The sequence below is a fragment of the Mesocricetus auratus genome, unplaced genomic scaffold, assembly GCF_017639785.1.
Source record: "Mesocricetus auratus isolate SY011 unplaced genomic scaffold, BCM_Maur_2.0 Super-Scaffold_4256, whole genome shotgun sequence".
In the NCBI taxonomy this organism is placed as follows: domain Eukaryota; kingdom Metazoa; phylum Chordata; class Mammalia; order Rodentia; family Cricetidae; genus Mesocricetus; species Mesocricetus auratus.
In genome coordinates, this window is record NW_024429182.1 from 115,191,259 (window position 1) to 115,218,871 (window position 27,613).

The 27,613-nt window shown below is 43.1% G+C and overlaps 1 protein-coding gene across 1 annotated transcript; it reads right to left on the reverse strand.

The window, feature by feature from the left end:
* Positions 1–11,904: 11,904 nt before the first annotated feature.
* Ramac (RNA guanine-7 methyltransferase activating subunit) lies at positions 11,905–18,266 on the reverse strand. Its single transcript, XM_005077838.4, has 3 exons — positions 18,118–18,266; positions 12,951–13,147; positions 11,905–12,272 (listed from the first exon to the last, which is right to left on the reverse strand). The coding sequence occupies exons 2-3, from the start codon at positions 13,118–13,120 to the stop codon at positions 12,086–12,088; spliced, it is 357 nt and encodes a 118-aa protein (XP_005077895.1). The 5' UTR covers positions 13,121–13,147; positions 18,118–18,266; the 3' UTR covers positions 11,905–12,085.
* Between the last annotated feature and the right edge of the window lie 9,347 nt (positions 18,267–27,613).

Genomic DNA, 27,613 nt, shown 5'->3' on the forward strand with positions numbered 1-27,613 from the left:
GTGTTCACCAAGTCCAGAGGTGTTTAAGGGTTTCACGGAGCAGTGATGTCACAAAGGTCCTCAGTGATGTCACAAAGGCTCTACTTCCTTTCTGCAAATGATGCCAGTGGATGCTAAGTCCCACTTCCTTCATTGAGGCAGAATGCCTGCTCAGGGTTTCACGTCTGATTGCTAACCCTCTGTAATAGAGGCTGCTATGGAGAGCTAGGTGTTTTCCAGAAGTTCAGCCCCTTCAACCTCAAGTCAAGCCAGATCACAGTCTAAACCACCCTCAAGGCACGAAATGACAACCGTAAGTAAGTAGCTAAACCAATGATTTTTAGGCCAATTAAGACCTACCCCAGAGCCAGAGATAGGACCAGCGCACTCTGAAACAAACAGGAGAGAGAAATGGAGACTAGAATAAACAATTATCAGCGGAGGCTGGGTAGGAAGCAGCAGTTTTTACTACAATAATTTTTTTTCCTGATGTGGGGCCTACCTATGTTGCCCAGTCTAATCTTAAACTGCTAGTCTCAAGTTCACCTACCTCAATCCCCTGAGTGCTAGGACTACAGATGTCTACCACCCACCAGCTGTTTCACTTTAAGTGAACATATTTTAACAAGGAGCCTTTGCCTATTATTTTTAAGAGAAGTTTAACAATGTTTTCTCCTTTTTTGAGACAGAATTTCTCTGGGTAGTCCCAGCTGTCCTAGAACTCACAGAGATCTGCCTGCCTTTGGCTCCCAAGTGCTGGAATTAAAAGTGTTCATCCCTATGCCAGACTCAATAATATTCTCTAACAAAAAAGATGTGTCACAGCCGAGAGTGTTGGCACAGGCCAATAATCCCACTTCGGAAAGGCTGAGGCAGGAGAATTGAAAGTTCAAGGCCAACCTGGGCTGTGTGACAAGCCAGGCTTGGGTTAAACAATGAGATCTTGCCTCTGGTGTGGGATGTCCTTCTGTATGCTACAAATATGTGTTGCTCTTACTGGTTGATGAAGAAAGCCATTTCAGCCAATGGACAGGCAGAATTTGGCCAGGTGGAAAATGTGAACAAGGACAGAGAGGTAATAGGCCGAGTCTAGGACACCATGTAGCCACTGGGGAGGTAGGATACCCGGGAATTCTCCAGTAAGAGAAGGCATGTGGAGATACACAGATTAATAATAATGGATTAATAATTAAAAGAGAGCTAGCCAGTGAGAAGCCTAAGCCATGGGCTAAATAATTGAAACAGATATTAAGTCTCAGGGTGGTTATTTCTTAAATGGCTGTGGGGCCTGGTGAGCGGAGAAAACCGGGACCAGTGGGACTGAAATAGATGGAGAAAAATTTCCTTTCTACATACCCCCAAATAAACAGGTAAAGAAAACAAACCACACATCACAGCGGCACCATCGGGAACTGGTCCAGGGGAACTGTATTCTTGATGGAGACGGTCCTTATTCCTCTGCAAATATGGTAGTCTTAAGCAATCTAACAGCTTCTGTCCACACTGATAGAAACCTGCCACAGGCTGGTTAGGCAGCTGTCTTCATTTGGGCCCAGGGCTGGATCTCACCTCAAGAATACTGAAGTGGAGGCAGGAAAAAGGACATATGATCTAGCATCTGTTAGCCTTTTTCAGGCAGTGCAATTCCAGCCTGATCCACACCTAATTAATTCTGAGTAACAAATTAATTCTACGGAGTGACCTGTTACACTGCTTTTCTTGTCGTCTGCCATCCTGGGGACCGTGGATTTGCCACAGCTGTAAATGAGGTCTGCGATAACTGAAGACTAGTGTCAGGGTGATGCTGTCCTACTGTAGACGACTAGTGTCATGGTGGTGATGCTGTCCTACTGTAGACTAGTGTCAGGGTGATGATGCTGTTCTACTATAGCCTAGTGTCAGGGTGATGCTGTCCTACTGTAGACTAGTGTCAGGGTGATGCTGTCCTACTGTAGACTAGTGTCAGGGTGATGCTGTCCTACTGTAGACTAGTGTCATGGTGGTGATGCTGTCCTACTGTAGACTAGTGTCAGGGTGATGCTGTCCTACTGTAGACTAGTGTCAGGGTGATGATGCTGTCCTACTGTAGACTAGTGTCAGGGTGATGATGCTGTCCTACTGTAGACTAGTGTCAGGGTGATGCTGTCCTACTGTAGACTAGTGTCAGGGTGATGATGTCCTACTGTAGACTAGTGTCAGGGTGATGATGTTGTCCTACTGTAGACAACTAGTGTCATGGTGGTGATGCTGTCCTACTGTAGACTAGTGTCAGGGTGATGCTGTCCTACTGTAGCCTAGTGTCATGGTGGTGATGCTGTCCTACTGTAGACTAGTGTCAGGGTGATGATGTCCTACTGTAGACTAGTGTCAGGGTGATGATGTTGTCCTACTGTAGACAACTAGTGTCATGGTGGTGATGCTGTCCTACTGTAGACTAGTGTCAGGGTGATGCTGTCCTACTGTAGACTAGTGTCAGGGTGATGCTGTCCTACTGTAGACTAGTGTCAGAGTGATGATGCTGTCCTACTGTAGACTAGTGTCAGGGTGATGCTGTCCTACTGTAGACTAGTGTCAGGGTGATGCTGTCCTACTGTAGCCTAGTGTCATGGTGGTGATGCTGTCCTACTGTAGACTAGTGTCAGGGTGAAGATGCTGTCCTACTGTAGACTAGTGTCAGGGTGATGCTGTCCTACTGTAGACTAGTGTCAGGGTGAAGATGCTGTCCTACTGTAGACTAGTGTCAGGGTGATGCTGTCCTACTGTAGACTAGTGTCAGGGTGATGCTGTCCTACTGTAGACTAGTGTCAGGGTGAAGATGCTGTCCTACTGTAGACTAGTGTCAGGGTGATGCTGTCCTACTGTAGCCTAGTGTCAGGGTGATGATGCTGTCCTACTGTAGACTAGTGTCAGGGTGATGATGTCCTACTGTAGACTAGTGTCAGGGTGATGCTGTCCTACTGTAGACTAGTGTCAGGGTGATGCTGTCCTACTGTAGACTAGTGTCATGGTGGTGATGCTGTCCTACTGTAGACTAGTGTCAGGGTGATGCTGTCCTACTGTAGACTAGTGTCAGGGTGATGCTGTCCTACTGTAGACTAGTGTCAGGGTGATGCTGTCCTACTGTAGACTAGTGTCAGGGTGATGCTGTCCTACTGTAGACTAGTGTCAGGGTGATGCTGTCCTACTGTAGACTAGTGTCAGGGTGATGCTGTCCTACTGTAGACTAGTGTCATGGTGGTGATGCTGTCCTACTGTAGACTAGTGTCAGGGTGATGCTGTCCTACTGTAGCCTAGTGTCATGGTGGTGATGCTGTCCTACTGTAGACTAGTGTCATGGTGGTGATGCTGTCATACTGTAGCCCTGCATCTGTCACCCCTCGCTTCCACCAGAAGAGAGAATCTCTCCGGCAAAACTGTTGTAATAACTCGAGTTCTCCCACCATACATTAGCAGAACTCGGGAAAGGAAAAAATGGTCTCTTTCTACTCAGGAGGCAGGGGTGGACTTTGGACTTCTGGTTTCTGGGGACCATCCCACAGCGTTCCTTTGACTAGAGGATAGAAATAACCAGGAAACCCAGGTGGGACCTTTACAATGTTTAAGGCCCAAAAAAACTGAAGTGAATTTAAGAGGGCTCTCTAGGCTGTGAACTACAGTGTTCTACCTCAAGTTTTCAAGGATTTGGTTAAAAAGTTCCTTAACTACGAGGCAGAATTTGTATATTTAGAATCTGCCATGACCCCAGATTCAAATTGTTTTAATATATGTGATTAGGAACTTAAAAACTCAGATTTTTTTAGTTTACATCCAAGAGGTGGCACTGTGGCGCCACAGTAGAAATCGACAATAATTTGGTGACAGTCAGTTTAGTGGCAGGAAGTCCCTTCTGCACAGCCGTTCTCACACACGTGATTCCTCTTGTCTTTCTGGAGATGTTCTTTAAGCTTAGCTCCTCTTATGCTATAAGTAGTTTCTTTCAGGACAGTGTTGGCTGAGGGCCAGCTGGGCACTTAGCAGTTCCAGGTGAGTGCCATGGAAGACAGCAGGAATCTAAATCCTTCTTCTACTCCACAGCTTTCAGAAATCCCACCTAGCCAGTGTTTCTGAAAATGGAATTGAGCAGGACAACTGGCCAGGTCCCTAACGTGCCAATTTATTTGACTGGAGAACACACACCCACTAATAGGCTGTATAGTGGGATCTCCTAATGAGAACATTCTGTCCCTTTGAGAAACCTACAAATGCCATCATTTGAAAGCATCTCAGAGAGGCTGGGATTAGAACTAGGGAACCCCCTTACTCTGAAGCCAAAGTTAGAGACTCCTTAGTCATTTCTCCATGAAAGCCACCTCACCTGTGATGTGTTCTGCTATCATGGAGGCTTCCAAATGAGGGCAAAGCCTTAGGTGTCCTCAGATCCCTGGAGGTCAGTGGCACCGTGAAGAATAAGGAAGCCTCCAATGCTGTTCTAAAGCTGCTCTGTCCACGTGGTAGCCGCTCACTGCATGTGATGCCTGCTCACTGCTGGTCACAGGGAACATCTGAAGCAGGTCTAACTGAATTTAAAAAGGGCCAGCCAGCTGGCTGCAGTTAGGATTCCTCTCGTGCTACTCTTCCAGAGGATGGAGCTCAGTTCCCAACAGCCGCATATATGATTCACAACCACCTGTAACTCCAGCTCCAGGGCAAGTTCAACACCTCTTGGATGGGGCACCCACATTCACGCACAAACCCATACATAAACATGATTAAAAATAACAAATCTCTGAAGGTAATAAAAAGAAAAAAAAAGCATCAGAGAACCGAAGACCACACTGGAAACAAAATAACAGAGGCTGGAAACGTAAGGACAAGTCAGAGAAGCCTAGGCCACAGAAAATGCTGCTGGGGAAGTCAAAGGGGGAAAAATCAGTGCCTGCATATTTAGAATCCCAGAGAAAACCAAAAAGTGGGACACACGTTTAAAGACATAAGAAAATGCTTGAGAAACAAAAGAGGAGTTGACAAAAGGGTTCAGTGCCCCAGGTGACAAAAGTGCAATGACAGCCAACAGTGAGAGTCCCAGTAAAAGCCGGATACAAATACTGAGAAGCCCGTGACCAGCCAGACAAAAAGCTCAAGTTGGGCCAAGGACACGGCTTAGTGCAGGGGTCTCAATCTTCCTAACGCTGCTGTGTGACCCCCAACCATTACATTTTTTTATGAATGTATTTATTATGTGTACAGTGTTCTACCTGCAGGCCAGAAGAGGGCACCAGATCTCATTATAGATGGTTGTGAGCCACCATGTGGGTGCTGGGAACTGAACTCAGGACCTCTAGAAGGGCAGCCAGTGCTCTTACCCTCCGAGCCATCTCTCCAGCCCCTTATTTTCATTGGCACTTCATAACTGTCATTTTGTCACTTGTGGATTGTAAATATCTGATATGCAGGATATCTGACATGTGACCCCCAAAGGATTCCCAGAACCCAGACCCACGGTGAGAGAACTGTGGCGTGTATGTACCACTCCTGGGCACATCATTGACTTTACTTACCCACACAATGCCAATGCCAATTAAAAAACATCTTAAAAATTAGAAGTCATAAGGCCACCTGTGTCACAAGACATCTGACAGTTTGAGGGTACAGTCCATCACGGTGGGGAGGGCACAGCAGGAGCTCGAGGAGGCTGTCATGTTGCACTGTGGTCAGGAAGCAGGGAAATGAATGGCCGTGCTCAGCTCATTTCCTCCTTTGTGTGCAGGCCAGGGCATGGTGCTACCCATATTTACAGTGGATCCTTCCACTTCAAGGACAACACAAACATCGTAACTTACTTGTTGCGGGTGAGCATGTGAATCCCTAGTGTTTTCAGTGGTAGCCTTTAACCTGACGACTTTCCTTTTAAGAGCACTCTCCACAGAAGATGAAATAAAACCACCAAAGGATATATGTACAAGGTAATGTAGCACTGTTAGTATGTGAAAAATGGAGAGAATCCCCACGTATGTACCAAGAGAATAGTCATCTAATCAATGGCAAGTCCATACTATATTATTAAAATTAAATAATTAGTTTTGACTCTGTTATTAATCTAGAGTGTATCTATTGTACTCTGTTAAGTATATGAAGAGGTTTGTGTGTGTTAGCTCACTTTGGTAAGAAAGGAAGAACTATATAACTTCTATAAATCTGTATGAACATGGTAAAACAGGTAAAAGAATACACAATTTTTGGGTGAAGACTACTAATTTTTATACCATCTCACTTTTTACATTTATTCTGCATATACATAGAGTGTACACAAAGAAATTTAAAGAGGAAAAAAAACACAAAACAACAAAGCTTTAGCAGTGAGAACAGCTTTGTTTACCTCATTCAGACAAAGGCTGGAGACTTCAGGGAGTTAAAAGTTAAAGGCACTGGCAGTGGAAAAAAACCATGAGATCATAATCACACCCTCCTCAGGACGGTCTCGGGAGATGCTACTGAAGCCCAGAGAAAATTTAACTGGTAATTAATACGTAGGGTTCTTTGTGCCCTTAGGGACAGAATGAAACACCAACTAAATTAGGTTGGCAGCCCATGAACAAGCTGGTGGGGTATTTGTGAACTGAACTCTCTTCTTTGTTTTTGGAACTTTAATTTTTTGAGACAAGGTCTCATGCAGCCAGACTGGCCTCAAACACACTGTGTAGTTGAAGATGAGTTTGTGGTTCTGACCTTCCCTTCTTACAGAGATTAAACTCAGGACTCTATGAGTGCAGGGTGGGCACTCTTCCAAAGCCAAACTACCTTTTGTTTTGTTTTTCGAGATGGTTCCTCTGTGTGACAGTCTTGGAACTCACTGTGTAGACCAGGCTAGTCTCAGACTCACATAGATCCACCTGCCTCTGCCTCCCAAGTGCTGGAAATAAAAGTGTGTGCCACCACTACCTGGCCAGTTGAACTACTTTTTTCATTTTTTAAAAAAAAGTTTATGCAATTTATTTTGATAATATTCTTTCCCCTCCCCAACTCTCTACCCACAGGAAAAACAATCAAAAACAAAAAATGCAAATCAAAACAAAATTTTAAAAAGGAAAATCAGTAAGAAGAAATACCAAAACAAAAATATGCATAAAAATCATTAAGTCTGTTTTGTATTGGCCAACTACTCCTGGGCATGGGGCCTACCCTGAAAGGTGGCAGATAGACCCAATGACACTCAACTGCAGAAAACTGACTGAAAGGTGGTGGATAGACCCTGTGACACTCAACTGGAGAAAACTGACTGAAAGGTAGTGGATAGACCCAGTGACACTCAACTGGAGAAAACTGACTGAAAGGTAGTGGATAGACCCTGTGACACTGCCCTGGAGAAAACTGACTGAAAGGTAGTGGATAGACCCAGTGACACTCCCCTGGAGAAAACTGACTGAAAGGTGGCAGATAGACCCTGTGACACTCAACTGCAGAAAACTGACTGAAAGGTAGTGGATAGACCCTGTGACACTCAACTGGAGAAAACTGACTGAAAGGTAGTGGATAGACCCAGTGACACTCAACTGGAGAAAACTGACTGAAAGGTAGTGGATAGACCCTGTGACACTGCCCTGGAGAAAACTGACTGAAAGGTGGCGGATAGACCCTGTGACACTCAACTGGAGAAAACTGACTGACAGGTGGTGGATAGACCCTGTGACACTGCCCTGGAGAAAACTGACTTCCCTTTCCCGACAGCTATCAACTGCATAGAGCTTCTTGGTTAGGGGTGGGACTGTGCCCACTTCCCCTTCTTAGTGCTGGGATTTTGTCTAGTTTGAACACGTGCAAGTCCTTTGCAAGCTATACCTGTAAGGCAGAGAGCATTATTCAACCCTCATCACAGAGGCTTCTTTTTGCAGTAGATGGTAATTAGCAAAGGGACCCACAACTGAACTATTTGCATACAGAGTGAGACTTTGGAGCACTGAGCCATAAATGGGATATCTTCATCAAACCCTTCCTCCCAAGGCCCAGGGATCTATGTGGGAGAGGAGGCAGAAGAGACCGTAAGATCCAGAGGTGGTGGATGACTCCAAGGAACCAGCATCTTCCAGAAACAAGACAGATGCACATATGAACACAGAGACTGTGAGCTGAACCTCTTAACCCAACGCAGGAAGGCCTTCTTCAAATCAGGAGGCATGAACCTGTGTTCTGTGTGCCTATGTGCCCAGTTCAAAGCTATCTACTTGTTTACTTTGTAATCGATACAGTATTTGTACTTTTTATGGAATATAATTTGATACATGTGGACCCACCAAATCTGGGTAATTAGCATTTCTGTCATCTCACATACTATCATATATATGTGCACATATGGTCAGGAATGCAGTCCTCTAGTTATTTTGGAAAGTATAATGAGTCTTACAATGATTCCATGCAAGCATATTACCCACCACTTATTTTATTTTGGAATCCATTACTAGCCCTCTCTGTCCCCCAATCCCTCTTTATTCCAGGTGACCTCTGTGCCTCTGCATACTTTCATGTGGTTAACATAGTTTCTGTTAGTGAGATGTGGCAGTACGTCTTTCTGTGTCTGGCTTCTCACTGATTACAGTGAACTCCAGCAGTTCTATCCATGCTGTTACACGGGGAGAGCCCACCCTCCACCCCACCCTCTTTCTAGATCCCTTCTCTCTGTAGACTCACCCCACCCTCTTCTTAGATCCCTTCTCTCTTTGTAGCCCTAGCTGTTCTGGACCTCACTCTGTAGACCAGACTGGCCTTGAACTCAGAGATCCTCCTTCCTCTGCCTCCTAGTGGTGAGATTAAAGACATGTACCACACCCCGCAGATTCCATCCTTTTTATGTGTATGCCTTTACATTATCCTAAAAGGAGCAGTCACAACCTGTTGGTGAGTTTGTTGGAAGCCTGTGTTAAGCTGCTCCTCCACGCTACCTATCCTGAAAAAAATGTGGATCTGACAGTATGGTTAACCCCCGAGTGTGTTTCTCTGGTGCCAAGGCTTCTGCGCTGTTCAAGCAGCTGAAGAGCTATCCCCTCCTCACCCCCTCACATGTACAGCCCTGCTGATGGGCACTGTGTAGCCATCCTAGCCCAGGACCACACTTTGGATGTGACTTTCCTCAAAAGCAGCATCAACCAGAGTTCTAAAAAGGAGGAAATATTTGCTCTCAAGGTTCCCTTGGGTTCTATCTACTAATTGGATCTAGATTTAATTTGTTCTCTAATAATATAACAGACTCAGGGAAAACTTTTTGATAATCATAGAACATCATATATAGCTATATTTTAATCTTACTTAATCTAAATATTGACAATATTAATTTTCTATTACTATAGACGGTAGTGCTAATTGAAAGTCAACATCCCAAGTATGATTGAAAGTTCAAGGTCAGCTGGGTTGTGGTGGCACATGCCGTTAGTCCCAGCACTCGGGAAGCAGAGGTAGGCTGATCTCTGTGAGTTTGAGGTCAGCCTGGTTTACAAGGCTACACAGAGAAACCCTGTCTCGAGAAAAGAAAAAGTAAGTTCAAGGTCAGCCTGGGCAACTCAGTGAAACTGTCTCAAAATAAAAAGTAAATACGGGGCTGGGGTAGGTAGAGTTGCCTAGCATGTGTGAGGCCCTCGGCCCCATCCCCAGTAATAACCCAGAAGTCAATATACCAAATCCAAATCTGTTTGATTCTAAGGCCTATGTGTGAAAAGCTTTGTCCTAGCCTGTCATGTTTTGGTGGTTTAGAGGTAGGGCCTAGTGGAAAGTTCTTGGAAGGAGCTAACCAGTCCCAGCCTCTTCCCTTGCCCCCAAACCCCCATGAGGTGACCAGGTTTCTGCCACATGCTCCTTTCATAATTTATGGCCTTGCCACAAGCCCAGAGCACTAGGGTCAACCGTGACAGAAGCCCTGAGACCATGAACCTCAGATACCTGTCATCTTTATAAACTCCTCAGGAATACTGAATACCAACAAACACAAATTTAACAGTCAAGTGGGATTAAAAAAAAATCTAAAGCATAAAAGTGTTATGAACAAAGAGTAGTACCTTGATTAGAATTCAAAATTAGTGCTGTCAGTAGCCTCCAGGATGAAAGGTCATTTCCTTCTCCTTTAGCACTCTTATGATGGACATTTTTTCCCAGCACTTGGCAGAGGCAGGCAGATCTCTGAGTTCGAGGCCAGCCTGGTCTACAGAGCGAGTTCCAGGACAGAGTCCAAAACAATACAGAGAAACCCTGTCTTGAAAAAAAAAAAAAAAGATGGACATTTTGGTTAGGCGGGGTGGTATACACCTGCAGTCCCCAGATACTCAGGGTTCTAAGGTATGGGAACTGCTTGAGCCTAGGAATTCTGGGTCAACCTAAGTAACAGAAAAAAATCCCACCCTTAAAACAATAAAAAAGAAAACTGACATTTCCTTACTCTTAACTCAAACATAAGGTCCTATATTTTCCTTGAGGTATACAAAATACAAAAAGAAATTTCACCCTTTTGTTAAACATCTTAAGAATGCCAGAAATCCTCCCAGATGCCTTTCCCAAATGGCTCCAAGAACCCAAAACTAAGCAATGGCTATTTATATGCTAGATACCCCATATCCTTCTAGCACTGCAGAATGCAAGCCAGAAAACTCTTCAAGCTGTTCTCAATAGGATTTAATCTGATGTTCAATAATGAGCGCATTTTAAAGTGAGCGCCAATTTCCAAACAGTGTGTGCCACTAATTTAGCTCAGCTTTTACATAAGCTTCTTCAAACTTGAAGTGTTTATTTCCTAAATATAATTTGATCTCCTTTTGCAACTTATATATGAATACACATAAGGAAATGATGATAAATCCCTGTCATTGTTTTATTATTACTCATAAATGCCCAGCCTTAGCTTGGCTTGTTTCTTGCCAGCTTTTAACTTAAATTAACCTGTCAACCTTTTGCCTCTGGGCCTTTTCATTTTCTTACTTCTGTAATCTTACTTTCACTCTTACTCTGTGGCTGGCTGTGTAGCTGCCCCTTTTTTTCTTGCTCCTCCATGGATGCCTCCTCCCAGATTTCTCCTTCTATTTATTCTGTCTGCCAGCCCCGCCTTTTTCCTGCCTTACTATTGGCCATTCAGCTCTTCATTAGACCAATCAGGTGTTTTAGACAGGCAAAGTAACACAACTTCACAGAGAAACAAATGAAATATAAAAGAGTGCAACACACCTCTGCATCATTAAACAAAAGTTCCACAGCATAAAAAAATGTGACACACGTTAAAATAATATTCCACAACACATGAAATACCAAAAAGTCTAAATGCAGCAGTATTTACATGAGTATTGTGTTTACAGTGCACATCCGTTTCGTCCCTGTTGTAAGTTTGCAAACACCTTGGCATATACAAAATGTTGAGTTCTGCAATCCCACAGCGTCAGGAGGCTGCGCTGAAAATGAGTCCTTCCACATAAAGAGACCAAATTGGTTCTGGAGTTGACTCACACTTATAACCACAAAATACCACAACCACATAACAAAGTCAAAAGAAATAATTGCTTACCTTTCAACTGCTGCTATTGTATACAATACACCATAAATACTCATAGGTATTTTCACAAACTGACTGTCCTCACTCTTTGAAACGCCCAAGATGAGGACATCTGAGCATGTTCTCTTCTATATACTCTTCCTATTTAAACATTTTATTTGTGTTAAATATAGAACTCCTGGAGGTCAAATAAGGAAAACACACCAAACACAAAACACTATTAAATCATAAAACAAATGGTGTTGCCGGGCAGTGGTGGCGCACGCCTTTAATCCCAGAACTCGGGAGGCAGAGGCAGGTGGATCCCTGTGAATTAGAGACTACCCTGATCTACAAGAGTTAGTTCCAGGACAACTTCCAAAGCCACAGAGAAACCCTGTCTTGAAACGCACCCCCCCAAAAAAAGTATTTAAGTTAAAGCCAGACAATATAATTCAAACTTTATTCCCATCAATCATCACATCTCTAACAAGATCAAATCTCAAGTTCTAAACAATTAACAACCCATTCTGTAAAATAGAATGAAAAACTATGACTGAAAGAAGACAAACGAAGGTTCAGCATGTTATCAACACGAATGGTCTTTTGTTAAAAGTGGTAACATTTCTGTCAGTAGTAACCATAGGGAGGCCGCTGGTTGTGACCATACTGTCCGTATTGTTGTTGATAGTAAGGCTCTTGTCTCTGCTGTGGATAATTGTTGCCCCACGGCCGTCCATGCCACTGATTTGATCGATTGTCACTTGGCCATCCTCGTCTGTTATCCCTACCTCTAAACTGTCTGTTATCTTGCAGCCTACCAGAAGAAAACAAAAATATTAACTTCCCTTTAAAAAAATAAAAACACAAGACATCAACCCCAAGGCATTTGAGTTTTCAATGTAATACACAGTAACTGAAAGTGAAAACATTTCTCTGTGGCACATCACATCGCTGGTCACATTTTCCTAAGATTTGAGTCATTTTTCCAGCATCACACTGGATGCTTTTATTGGACAAGCAGGTAACAAGTCCAAGTGTGATCAAACTGACACCTACTACAATGCACAAAATACTGTCATTTCTTTATTGTTTTGAATTATTACATAATTTCCCATTTATTTTAGAACATTTCTAAATTAATCAAAATACCTTCTTTAAGAAATCAAACACAAAAACTACAGTTTTATTAAGTATATTTGAAAAGAAAATATTAGTTTGAGACAGGATCTCATTGGATAGCCTAGGGTGGCCTAGAACTTGTGAACCTATTGCCTCAGCCTCCCAAGTATTGTAAGAGTGGTTTGCATCACTATGCCTGGTTTAAGCAGGGCACATAAAAGCAAGTATTTAGAGTGCTTATTATGTTCCACGGCTATGGGTGAACCATACTGAAAACACTGGTCGCTACTTTCACTGGCTTTATAGGCAAGCATGTTAAAGCTAGCTCCTCCCAGACAACCCTCTGCCTTTATCCTCCGGAAATAACACATACCAGTTGCCTCTATTTCTTTGGTTACCACCAGCTCTGCTATTCCATTCCTCAACAATTGGAGGGGATTCAGGAGGGCGTTTCAAGTATTCCTGGTACTCTTTGTCATCTTGTGTGAATCTGCTTGCAAACATCTCTTCAAAATTTGGATTCACTTCAGAAGTATCACTCATCTTGAAATTCTGTATAACTTTTAAGATCTATAAGATATTAAAATTTAACACTAAGTTATCAGCTTATAAAAAAGCAAGAAGTAAACAATTTTGGGCAGAGTATTACAAAAGTCTATGTATTTTTAAACTTAATACTGTAACAGTTCTTGACTACATTGTACTACTGAAGCCTGTAATGCTAAGATGAACAATATATCATGGGCCACACCCCAGTCTAAAAAGATATATAGGGACGGGGAAAACAGTTCAATTGCTAACATGTTTGCCATGCAAGAATGTGGACCTGAGTTTGCTTTCCAGCATCTACATAAAAAGCTTGGCCAGTGGAACAGGCTTATAATCCCTGTGCTGGGGAAGCGTAGATAGGCAGATCCCTGGAGTTTGCTGGCCACTCATCTTAGCTAGTGAAAGATAAAAACGCTAGCTTAGTGAAATACCCAGCCAGAAATCCAGGTAGACAGCTCCTGAATAATAACCCTGGAGTGGATATCTGCCTTCCACATGTACCCTCCACATACACCTACAATAAAATGTAAACATAAAGGGAGAAGCAGAAGACATCAAGAAATAAAACTAGGGAGGTAATCAAGGGACAGATTGTGGAAAATGCTGTATCCAATGCAAATATTTTATATCTTCTTTCTGGGGGACAATGGGAAGTAAGGGGAAGCCTGAGGATCCAGTCTGCCTTTATGTGTGGCGATACACACCTGTAACAGGAACCGGAGCTAGAGGAACTACAGGCCCACCTGGTCTATAATTCATTCCAAGCCAGCAAGGGCTACATGTGAGACCCCATCTCAACAAAAACAAAAAGATCCAATTCAGTATTTTGAAGGACTCCTTTTGTAACTGGGTAGAGACTTGTGAAGCTAAACTAAAGCAGAGTGCTGCAGTAATGTAGATAACATGCTGAAAAGTTAATGTGAGGTAGGGACTAGGAAAACAATTTTAAAAGAACTCCAGGAAGAAACAGTCACCAACTAGACATGGGACAAGGAGAAAAAGGGATGATCCTCAGGCTTCCTGCCAAATGGTCAGACACATTATAGTGCCAATGAAACTATGAGAAAGGTAGGTAAGGAGCCAGGAGCCAGGCAGCAGTAACCCACACCTTTAATCCCAGCACTTGGGAGGCAGAGGCAGTTGGATCTCTGAGTTCGAGGCCAGTCCGGTCTACAGAGTGAGTTCCAAGACAGCCAGGGCTACACAGAGAAACCCTGTCTCAAAAAAACCAAAAACAAAGTGAGCTAATGTTCACACACCCAGGAGTCAATTCAGTTAACTGAGAATAAGAGAACAACTGAAGATGAATAGGAGAGACGTGAAGAATGTTTTTGGTAGCTAACGCTATAAAAGAGGATGAGACTCCTTACAGACAATGTAGAAGAACCCTGAAGAACATCAATATTCAAAGAGCACTCAAAGACAATGAACAGAATGAAAAAACACACAGAAGCCAATAAGAAAAGATTGCCATAGAAGGTAAGAGAATAAAGAGTGGCTGATATTGGCAAATCAGACAATGGTAGAAAGAACCCAAAGGAGAATTGGATTCAGACGTCAGGTGATTTAGAGTAGCAGGAAATGAAGCAGGGCTGCAAATGACTTGGAATTAACTGTAAGATGAGAAATTAGAATTTTTGAGAAGCTTGAGTAACTGAGTCAGTAGCTGTAATCTCAGGAGCCTAAAACAGGTGAGGCCTGCTTGGGTTACAAAGTAAAGCCCTGTCTTTTGCCCTGTTGGTGGTGTCACACGCCTTTAATCCCAGCAGAGGCAGAGGCGGCGATCTCTGAGTTGGAGGCCAGCCTGGTCTACAGAAAGAGAAACCCTGTATTGAAAAACCAAGGACTTGTGCTAAATAAAAAAAAATAAGTGAAATACATAACATACATGTAGTACACTCCCCACACACACACCCCGAGGTGAAAAAAGGCAAGTTGAGTATAGTGATATATACCCATAGTCTCAGCTACTTCAGATACTGAGGCAGAATTGCTCAAACCCATGAGTTTTAAGCCAACCCACTGTAATGTGTAGTCTTCCCACCAGCCGCCTGGCCCTATTGAGCTGTCTGAACGCCAAATAACACACAGGACACTATATTAATTATGAAGCTGTTGGCTGTTAGCTATGATTTCTTATTGGCTAGCTGACTTAATTGTTAACCCATAATTGCTAATATGAATATCTCCATGTGGTCTTCGCTTACCAGAGAACAGGGTCCGGACCTCTTATTCCTCTGGCTTCCTACAGTGTGACTCCCTTTGCCTCTCTTTCCCAGAATCCTTCTTGACTCCTAGTCCCACCTATCTTGCTTCCCTATTGGCCAACAGTGCTTTATTCAACAACCAATAAGATAAGCACATACAGAGGACTTCCCCCATCAACCCACAAAACAGATATGAAAACAAGTGATGGGGGAATGCCCTACTGTATGCTGCTAATATATGTTTCTCTTATTGGTTGATGAATAAAACACTGATTGGCCAGCAGCCAAGCAGGAAGTATAGGCGGGGCTACCAGATGAGAATTCTGGGGAGAGGAGCTGAGAGAGACACACCATGTAGTTGGCAAAGGAGTAACAGGTCTGGGCATTCTCAGGTAAGCCAAGACCCTGGGTGCGGGGGAGGTAATAACTTAGATTAATAGAAATGTACTAATAATTAAGAGAGAGTTAGCCAATAAGAAACCTGAGCCATTGGCCAAAACAGTTTATAATTAATATAAGCCCCTGTGTGTTTATTTGGGGCTAAATGGTTATGGGAAACTGTTTTCACAAACAGGCATTTAGTTGCAGTTATTAAAGTTTGGGTAACCATTTTATTATCTTATGCAAAGTAGTCTTACTCTAGATCCTGTGAGAAATGAAAAATACCTAACACTAATAAGATACTATCTAATGCATATAAAAAGCATAATCTGGGTTTACAAAACAGCTCAGGAGGCAAAGGTGCTTGGGGTCAAGCCTAAGGACTTGAGTTTAATCCCCAAGTCCCACACGGTGGAAGCAGACAACAGACTCCCACAAGTTGTCCTCTGACCTCCACCGTGTGCTATGACTTAAAGACCCACACACAAATAAATGTAATTAAAAAATTAAAAATCATGGCTCTTAACAGCTGAGTTTTCCATATAATATTTGGAAATATTAAAAAATATTCCTTCAACCCTCTACCTACAGGAAGATTTGACTTAACTTGCAGTTCTAATCCTCAAGGAACCAAGCACAGAGTTTAGTTTTCTATCTTCAGCTAAGACCTGGAAACTGCAGAATTATATAACTGGTTCCCACTTCCCAGTCTTCCTCGACCAAGTTGTTCAGCTTTGTGGTTTTGCACGCCTTTAATCCCAGCACTCAGGAGGCAGAAGCAGGCGGATCTTGGTTGAAGCCTGCCTGGTAGACAGAGCTAGTTCCAGGACAGCTAGGGCTGTTTTACAGAGAAACCCTTGTCTTGAAAAACAAAAACAACAAAAACCCAAACACACACACCAAACTTGTAAACCTGGCAGACCTAACATCCTGAGCAAAGGCAGGAGGATCAACTGAGTACAAGACTAGCCTTGGCAAAGAAAAAAAGAATCGAAACCTATTTTATGATTTGAGGCAGATTTAACATCATGTTAAAAGCTTAAAACCAAATCTTCTGGTATCCTCAAATTATAAAAATTCTAATAAAGCTTTTTATAAGGTGTATAACTGGAAAATAGTTTCTTCATTGCTTTGTCTTTCCTCAAAATCTGTAAGCATTTATAACATTTAAACACTACCTTTACTCCAACAAAATTAAGCTAGAATGTTATTTCAATACGACAAACAGTATCTGGATGTTCTACTTTCCAGCTACTATTTAGATTATGCCTTACTAGTTATACCTCCATGTGCCTGGTATTGGCAAACTAATGTCAAGTACCAAAAACCAAATGAACTTAAAATAAATGCAAGCAAGCTGGGTGTAGTAGCACACACCTTTAATCCCAGCTCTTGAGAGGCAGAGGCAGAAGGATCTCTGAGTTCAAGGCCATTCTGGTCTGCACACTGAGTTCCAGGACAGCAAGAACTGTGCAGAGACAGTCTTAAAAGAACAAAAACTCCCAACTAATTTAAGTGTCCATGTTTCCATATTCACCACAGAAGCCACTAGAAAGACATCCCATTCCTAATTAAGACATGAAGTAAATTAGGAGCAGAGCACACAAATTGGTTATTCAATACCATATAGGATCACCTCTGAAAACATATCCATATAAATAACATTATACAAACTGAGCGGGCTGTGTGTGTGTATTAAAAACATGTTAAACATATATATAACAACTAAAGACGCCATGAATTTGAAAGAGAGCAAGTGAGATACACGAGGAGGGTTGGAAGCCGGAAAAATGCAATTATATTTTTAAAATATAGATAATAAAATTAAGCAAAATATGGCTCTGAGGTCTTCAAAAGGGCTGGATAGCTCAGTAGTCAAGAGCCCTCATTTCTCTTCCAAAGGACCACAGCAGGGCGGCTCACAACTGCCTGTAATTCTAGCTCCAGGGGATATAGTTTCAGGGGATCCGACGCCCCCTGATCTGGGACGTGGCTGTTGTGGCTGCAGCTGGATGCAAGGCTACACCTTTCACTACACATGAACCCCGCTAATTTCCTCACCACAAATCAAAGCACACACAGCTTTGGCTGAGGTCCTCCAACCGCGGTAAAGGCTAACGGAAAGGGCTTCGGCTGCTCTCCAGAGGGGAGCCCGGGAAGAGATGAGGATAACTGACTGGAAAGTGCGTTTCCCGGACCTCGGCACACCTGACTTGTGGTTTACAACGGCTCTGACAAAGCGGCTGCTTCCAGAAGCGCCTTAAAGAGCAGACCTGAGGGGAGCGAGGCTCTGAGGAGCGGCGACCACGGGGCTCCACCGCACCCAGACGGCGAGGGATCCCCCGCCTCCCCATCCCCTCGGCCTCCCCGACGGAAGAGTCACCCGCCGAGGGCCGTGCTCACCCCAACTCCGGATGCCCGGCAGGAACCTCGGACGTCCGCACAGCAGCACCCCACACAGCTCTCCAAGGCAACCAAACGCGCAGGAAACTCTCAGTACTCCACTTCCGCTTCCGGAGCTCAAAAGCCGTGGTCGCCTATCAAACGTCTCGATATTTAGAGGTCATCGGGTTGGGTTTTTTTCTTCCCCTCCTGCCACGCCCCTCGTGTTCGAACTGTGGCGCGGCCCGCAGGGACGCCACCCGGGGTCGAGCAGCGAGGCGAGGGTGGGCGGGGCTGTCTTTTCGCTGCCAGGGTTCCGCAGGGCAAAAGAGTCGCCATCTATTACAATCCCCCGGACTGGCAGGCAGTCGCTGACGCACGGGGACTGAAAGTCTCAGAACCGGACTGAGGGGGAGGCTGCTGGCGACCCCGGCGTCTGTGGAGAGCCGAAGCGGAGCCGGGGGTGACGAACAGACCCTCGAGCGGTGGCAGCCGGTCCCTGAGCAAGCAGTAAGGTTCCTGCGTGCCGCTTCCTGGGAGCGTTTGCAGAAACGCATCCACTTCTCCACTGCCCGTGGCCCGTTCCCTGCCCACCGCAAGGGGCGGTTTCTTCCGGAATGTTCGCCAGGGTGGAAATGCTGACCATCCCAGGTGTAGCTTGACCTTTTTCGCAAATTGCTTCCCGGACCGCCCGCTCTTCCCGGGAATGCAATCAACTTGAAAAGTTCGGTGTCTAAATTGGATACCCTTTTCTTTCCACGCCTGTTCTGTTGTCTCTGCAGTAACTCCAGCATCCTTCCACTCCCGTACCCATTGCCTCCATCCCATGAAAGTTCTCATCACCCCTGAACAGTGTAAATGCCTCATTTTTCTTCTTCCTAAATCACCAATCACCGCCCCACCAGCGTATCTCACGCATAACTGCTATAGATATGGTCATATTCAAGCCCAGCTGGGATGCAAGATAATCAATAGCCCCTTGCTGCCAAGGCCAAAAGTAGTAATTTGGTTTCAAAATTCTATTTTCTGATGTTTCTCTTTCATTCTCTCTCCCATGGTAAACCATATGTAGTACTTCATGAATTATTCATTACATTTCTCTAGATTGGCAGTGTCCCCTTGTGCTTGGAATACTTAGCATTCCCTTACACACACACACACACACACACACACACACACACACACACACACTCCCACCTCCAGGTATTGACAAGTTATATCCTTTCTATAAGACCTTACAGTGTGACATCACCATCTGAAAATACGTTTTACTTCTGTTGGGTTCCGTAACACTTTCTGAACTTTATGTGTTATTGCCACTTTCTGACTTTGGGCTACGGTTATTTACACACACCTCTGTTTGTACATCTTACCGTATATAACATTGTGCTTCTCTTAAAGTAGGCACTCAGTACACACTTGTGGAATGAACGTCGGAACTGTGAATAATCCAGGCCATAGTTTAGAAGCATTAATGTAACAAATAGGATAGTATGGGGGGGGGGCTCTTGGCGTCAAGTAGTAAGGTAGATATCGTGATCAAGGTTACAGAAATGGAACATCCTTACTGAGTAGGTGGCCGAAGAAAAACAATAGGAAACAGTGAAAATTCCATTTCTTTGAGTCTGGGAAGTTGGCACTGAAAAGGAATTTCAGTTTTATTTAATTGAATTGTAAAAGTAGTTTCCGAGCACAAACTAATGTGTGGTGATGCCCCCGTGTAATCCCAGCACTCAGGAGGTGGAGAGGAGATGATGATGAGTTTAAGGTCATCCTCAGCTACATAAGACCCTTTTTTTTTTTTTTTTAAGATTTATATCAGTGTTCTGCCTATCTGCCAGAAGAGGGCACCAGATCTCATTATAGATGGTTGTGAGCCACCATGTGGTTGCTGGGAATTGAACTCAGGACCTCTGGAAGAGCAGTCAGTGCTCTTAACCTCTGAGCCATCTCTCCAGCCCCCCCATAAGACCCTATTTAAAAACAAAACTCTTTATTAGCCAGGTGATGGTGGCATACCTCTTTAATTCTAGCACTTGGGAGGCCAAGCTGATCTACAACAGCCAAGGCTACACAAAGAAACCCTGTCTCAAAAAAATATATATATGTTATATATATATATATATATTACATTATGTGCATTGGTGTTTTGCCTTCTTGTATGTCTGTGTGAAGGTGTCAGATCCCCTGGAACTGGAGTTACAGATAGTTGAGATAGTTGTGAGCTATCATGTGGGTGCTGGGAATTGAACCCAGGTCTTCTGGAAGAGCAGCCAGTGCTCTTAACTGTTGAGCCATCTCTCCAGTCTGGAGACCCTATCTTAGAAAAAAAGAAATCCCTAGTTTAATAGTTCATTATGAAAGTAACAATGATGTGTGTGATAATCACCACATGTAGGGCTGAAGAGATAGCTCAGCAGTTTAGGGCACTGGTTGCTCTTCCAGAGGACTTGGAGTCAATTCCCACCCACATGACAACTCACAATAGTCTGTAACTCCCATTCCAGGACATCATCACACTGACATACATGCACATAAAATAAAAATAAATCCTTTGAAAAAAGAGTCACATGTTTATAAATAGGGTCTTGTCCTGATCAATTTCTTCTACTGATTATCAGTTAAAGGCAAAGTTTCTCCCCTTTCCACATCATTTAGTGCAGGGTTCCAAAAACTTGCAGATAGTGGGGCACTTGTCAGTGCAAAAGGTAGAAGCCAGTGAATTCTCAAGCTGTTAATCCAATGAAAACGTTTCACAGAAACAATCACCCAGGTGTCCTGGTAAATTCCTGTGATCCCAGTACTTGGGAAGTGGAGGTATATAGATCAGGAGTTCAAGGTCAGTTTCTACCACACAGGAAGTTTAAGACCAGGCAAGGCCACAAGAGACGCTGTCTTTACAGAAAATAAAACAAAAACCCCAAAAACAACCATTCCCAGGGCCAATAAAATGGCACAGTGGATTAAAGCCCTTGCCACTGAGATACCTTGAGTTGGATCCCTAGAACCCACAGAACAGTAGGAGAGAACTGGCTCCTGCCAGTCATTCTCGGACCTCCGTATGTGCACCGTGGGACAAGGTCTCCCTCACGTATGCACAGACACATGCACTATAAATAAATTTCAAAAGTAAGTCAGTCAGTTCCTTCTTATAAACGAAGAATAGTAAACAAATAACTGCTCTCACAAGTAGAAAAGCAATCCACAGAAATAATCTCCAACTTCTACACCTTTTTCTGAGCATCTAAAATAATAACTTTTTACAGACTGAAGACTCTGCTGTGAGTTTTGGAAACTGGTCCCTGGTCCCATGCTCAGTGTGCCATTACTCCAGCAGCAGAAATATTCTGGGAACCGAGGTTTTAGAAACAATCACTGTCCAAACTATCCTGCTGAGAACAGAGCAGAAACAGGACCCAAGCCCAGGTCAGGTCCCTGCAATCTCACCAGTTATTTTGCTACTAAACCTTTCTAATCTTTATGTCAGGGATCTTTTCTGAATTCCATATTGCATAAAATCAAGGATCTTATCGCTTGTAAGGCACAGTTATATCAAGATATGTAACACTGCCTGTTTTTTGTTTGTTTTTTTCGAGACAGGGTTTCTCTGCGGCTTTGGAGGCTGTCCTGGAACTCGCTCTGTAGACCAGGCTGTCCTCAAACTCACAGAGATCCGGCTGCCTCTGCCTCCCGAGTGCTGGGATTAAAGGCATGCGCCACCAATGCCGGGCCTAACACTGCTTATTAATGGTTTTATAATACATTAATTAAAGGTATATCATCACAGTTTCAGGAATCCTAAAATGTTTACATGCATTTATATATAAGTATACCCATGTATATTTGTGTGTATATATACATATATATACACTTTTTCAATAAAATTCAGTAAACTACCATCTTTGAAGCAAAGTATTTCTTATAAATGTTATAAAATATAAATCTCTCTTTGAATCCTTTAGAAGATTAACCTTGTCATACAATAAAAGAGATAAATTTTAAATGTGAATGATAGATGGTATAAGGATAAGTATTTAGAATGTAGTTAGGGATTATGTTGACGTTGTAAAGTTATGGTTATAAGTTTTCCTCCAGGATCTATGAATTCACTAACCCTGTAGACTTGGCTAGGTTTCCAGTACCAAGCATGGTTTCCCTCTTGTTGAGCAGGTCTTAAGTCCAACTAGAGGTGGTGTTCATTCCACCAAGGTATGTGTGCCACTATGGTAGGTACCCTTTGCCATGCTGGTTAATCGTTGTGGTTCATAGGCATCATAGCTAGGCAGGACTATTGGTTGCTTCCCTCCATTAGAAGCTTGTATGGTAACACCTGGAACCATGAAAGCTAGTTTTCAGAGAGGCGGCTTTCAGTTCAGGTCCGTTTCTGGTCCTCTGGGTTCTGTGTCCAAAGGCCATGGTGTCTTCAGCAATAGGGACTTACCTTCCACCTCTGGGGGCTGTGGGGGATGAAGGGTAACAGCAGTAGCATATAATGTTTTGAGACTCTCTTGGAGAACCCTGGCCAGCAGCTTGAAAGAGGGCTTCTCGTGCTGGGTGTTGGGATTTTTGTTTGGTAGTCTATGGCTCTTATGGAGAACACTCTCATCACAGATGGAAAATTTTCATTGAACTATATATGTATGCACAGATTTATATGTAATACAGATATTTTAGGTAGATATTTAAAGTGTAATTCCTTATGATATTCCAGACATTCTTATTGTTATGTTACTCCCTTTCTTCTGTATTTCCCTCTCCCCTCTCCATTTTCCCCATTTCTCACTTCAGATCACTTGTGCTCTGCTGTTCCTCTTGCTATTGCTCATTCAGCCTTACAGCTGCAGTGGTCCCCTTTTGCTTTCCTGGACTCTGCAGTTACCCCACGTACTCACATCTGAAGATTTGGGGCTGGGAACCTCAGGTGACAGAGAACTTGTGATGTTTGTCTCTCTGGGTCTGGGTTACCTTACTCAATATGATCTTTGCTGGTTCTACCCAGTTACCTGAGAATTCCATCATTTCATTTTTCTTTACAGCTGAATAATATTCCATAGTGTATGTGTATCACATTTTAATTATCAATCCGTCAGTCGAAGGACATTTGGATTGTTTCTGTTTCCTGCCTATTATGAACAGAGCAGTAATGAACGTGGCTGAGAAAGTTCCTGTGGAATAGGACTAACATTCTCTCTTCTTTAGGCGTGTCTGAAGGGTGTACCCCCCCATTACATCATGAGATTTTTATATCAACCACTTGACATAGAAACACTTTAGAAAGCACGTAGCCTGCAGCCTTCTCTGATTTACTTTGACGATACAGATTAATCTAAAAATCACACTACTGAATAGCCTTCAAACTAGAAAATGCATTGCTGTATGAATATTTATGCTCCTTTCTAGAAGGCAAGTATCCTAAATTATTATTTATACACCATTCTGTCAGCAAAGCATGTCTACACATAAAATAAATGAAATGGGGAATTGAAGAACTGTTTTAAATTGTAACTACACGGGCATACCACCCTTCCATCCTTCCATCCTTCCACCTTCAAGTGGACTATGTGTGCATTACATCAGCTTCATTATTACTCTAGGGAAAATTAATTAAAACTATCCACCAGAAAATAGCTTTCATTAGTTTTGGAGGTATTGGTTTGATGGTTATTAAAATTTCATGAGAACTTTTTGGGGATGTTTCTCTTGAGGGGGTATGCTGCAGGGGTGACGGGAGGATTTGGAGGCATTGGGAGATGAATGGGATTGGGGTGCATGATATGAAATTCCCCAAGAATCAAAAAATTCCCAAAGAATCAATAAAATTATGTTATTTCTTTTTAAAAATGCATCAAAACTTACTGCAGTGGTTTGAATGAGAATGGCCATCACAGGCTCCTGTGTTGGAATACGTGGTCCTCACAGGCTCATGTGTTGGAATACGTGGTCCTCACAGGCTCCTGTGTTGGAATACGTGGTCCTCACAGGCTCCTGTGTTGGAATATGTGGTCCCCACAGGCTCATGTGTTGGAATACGTGGTCCCCACAGGCTCATGTGTTGGAATACGTGGTCCTCACAGGCTCCTGTGTTGGGATACGTGGTCCTCACAGGCTCCTGTGTTGGAATATGTGGTCCCCACAGGCTCATGTGTTGGAATACGTGGTCCCCACAGGCTCATGTGTTGGAATACGTGGTCCTCACAGGCTCCTGTGTTGGAATACGTGGTCCCCACAGGCTCATGTGTTGGAATATGTGGTCCCCACAGGCTCCTGTGTTGGAATACGTGGTCCCCACAGGCTCATGTGTTGGAATACGTGGTCCCCACAGGCTCCTGTGTTGGAATACGTGGTCCCCACAGGCTCATGTGTTGGAATACGTGGTCCTCACAGGCTCATGTGTTGGAATACGTGGTCCTCACTTGCTCATGTGTTGGAATACGTGGTCCTCACTTGCTCATGTGTTGGAATACGTGGTCCTCACATGCTCATGTGTTGGAATACGTGGTCCTCACAGGCTCCTGTGTTGGAATATGTGGTACTCACAGGCTCCTGTGTTGGAATACGTGGTCCTCACAGGCTCATGTGTTGGGATACGTGGTCCTCACAGGCTCCTGTGTTGGAATACCTGGTCCTCACATGCTCATGTGTTGGAATATGTGGTCCTCACAGGCTCATGTATTGGAATACGTGGTCCCAAGGTGGTGGACTACTTGGGAAGGGTTAGGAGGTGTTACCTTGTTGGATGGAGTGTGCCACTGGGGACAGGCTTTGAAGTTCAAAAGCCCACACTATTCCCAGTGTGCTCTCTTTGCCTGCTGCTTGCAGTTCAAGATGTGAACTCTCTCAGCTGTTCATGCCATCATACATTTGCCCCACCATCGTGGACTCTAACCCTCTGGTGCTGTATGCATAATTAAAGTCTTCTGTTGTAAATTTGGAATAAAAGATATGGTGGACCTAAAACTTGTAAATAAAAACTTTTGATATTATTTAATAATTTTAAATAATACTTTTCATAACCCAATAGGTTTAACACAACTGACTTAATCTCATTAAATATATTTTATTTTTATTTATGTGTGTGCATGCGTGTGTGTGTGTGTGTGTGTCTGTGTGTATGCACACACGTGTGAATGCCCACGGAGACCAGAAGAGAGTGTTGGATTCCCCTGAAACTGGAGATAAAAGGTGGTGGTAAGTCATCTGACAAGGCTCCTGGGAACCAAACTTAAGTCTTCTGCAAGAGCAGTTGAGTTGTCTCTCTAGCCCTGTCATTAAATACTTAAAGTAAAACTTGAATTTATTACCTCTGTTGGTGAGTATTACTTGGAAAAGATATGAAGTAACAAGGAAATTACATTACAACTGGTTTTCCTTTTGTGTTAAGAGAGGTAATGTCAAGTCAATCTTGTCATTTAAGAAATACATAGCAATAAGAATATTTCCTAGAGAGGATGAGAATATGACAATAGCTGCTGTGTGTCAGGAGAAATGTGGTTAAGACATTCTACAAATACAGAAGATGTGGTGGCACATACTTGTAATTCCAGCACTAGGGGGACTGAGGCAGGAGGATTGCCATGAGTTCTTGAATAGCTTAGGCTATAAAGTGAGTTAAAGGCCAACCTTGACTATAGAATAAGATCCTGTCTCATGCAAAACAAGTTTTTTTTAACCTGCTATAATGATTTGCCTATTTTCTTGTAAAATTGGTTTTGTCTTATTTATAATTGATAAATGGACATTAAATTTTTCCATTTTTCTTTTGTAGGAATACAAATACAGATATATCTGTAAATTGTTATCACATGGTTTCTTGGTATTTTTTAATATTAATGAAGTTTAAAAATAAGGAAAACCTTCCAGGCAGTGGTGGTACACACCTTTAATTCCAGCACTGAGGAGGCAGAGGTAGGGGAATTCCTGTGAGTTTGTGGCCATCCTGGTCTACGAAGCAAGTTCCAGGACAGCCAGGGCTACAGAGAAACCCTGTTTTCAAAACAGAGAGAGAGAGAGAGAGAGAGAGAGAGAGAGAGAGAGAGAGAGAGAGAGAGAGAGAGAGAGAGAGAGAGAGAGAGAGAGAGAGAGAGAGAGAGAGAGAGAGAGAGAGAGAGAGAGAGAGAGAGAGAGAGAGAGAGAGAGAGAGAGAGAGAGAGAGAGAGAGAGAGAGAGAGAGAGAGAGAGAGAGAGAGAGAGAGAGAGAGAGAGAGGAGAGAGAGAGAGGAGAGAGAGAGAGGAGAGAGAGAGAGAGAAAGAGAGGAGACGAGACAGAAACAGAGACAGAGACAGAGACAGAGGAAAGAAAAGACCGAGAGTTTATAAATGATCGCTGCAAGGCAAGATTGGAGTGGGTTTTTAAACTATTTGCATTTCCTTTTTACTTTATATGTTGTTTAGATAATAACATCTTTTAAAGTCATAGAAGGTAAGTATGTGATGTTATGGTGTCAGCCTTGTAGTAAATCTCAAATAGTGAAACCTACCAGATGGCATTCACAGAAGTTATTCACATACCTAAAGATTATGGAGAAGACATTCTGAATACTCCATACAGTGTCCAGAGACAAAATCTTACAATTAAAACCTAAGCTTTAAAACTGATAGACTTTACAATATATTTTCAGCTACATTTTATCTATCTCAGAAGTTTTCTTAAATCTCAAGGATAGCCAGAAAGTCTAGAATATTTTTGTAGTTTTGCTCTGTGTATAATATTTTCTCTTGGGCTAGAGAGATGGCTCAGAGGTTAAGAGCACTGACCGCTCTTCCAGAGGTCCTGAGTTCAAGTTCTAGCAACCATATGGTGGCTCATGATCATGTAATAAGATGTGCCTTCTGGCCTGCAGGCAAATATGCAGACAGAACACTGTATATATAATAAATAAATATATCTTTAAAAATACTTCCCCTTAGAAACAATCTAATTGCAGTCCTGGTCATTTTAATATAATAATATAAATCAACAGCCTTGTACATGTTTAAAATCAGTTTCACCCTAGAAACATAAGCAATAAATACATATCTCAGAATATATGCTTCAGATGTATGTAACAGCGCTGGGCGTTGGTGGCGCACACCTTTAGTCCCAGCACTCAGGAAGCAGAGGCAGGAGGATCTCTGAATTTGAGTCCAACATGGTGAGTTCCAGGACAGGCTCCAAAAAACAATACAGAGAAACCTTGTCTGGAAAAAAATATATGTAACAGAATCTAACCAGTTAACTTTTCTATCTAGTTTTCTAAAATAATTTTTAAGTTATACAAACTAGAATAATTGTAATTTCTGTCTTAGTTTGGGTTTATGTTGCTCCGATAAACACCATGACCAAAACAAACTTGGGGAGGAAAGGGTTACTTCCAGCTTACAGTTCATCATCTAAGGAAGTCAGGGCTGGGGCCTGGAGGCAGGAATGGAAGCTGAGGCCATGGAGGAGGGCCACTTACTGGCTTGCTTCATGGCTTGCCACTTGATGCTGCTCGTGGCTTGCTTGCTCGAAGCTTGCTTCCTTGTATGGTCAGTGCCA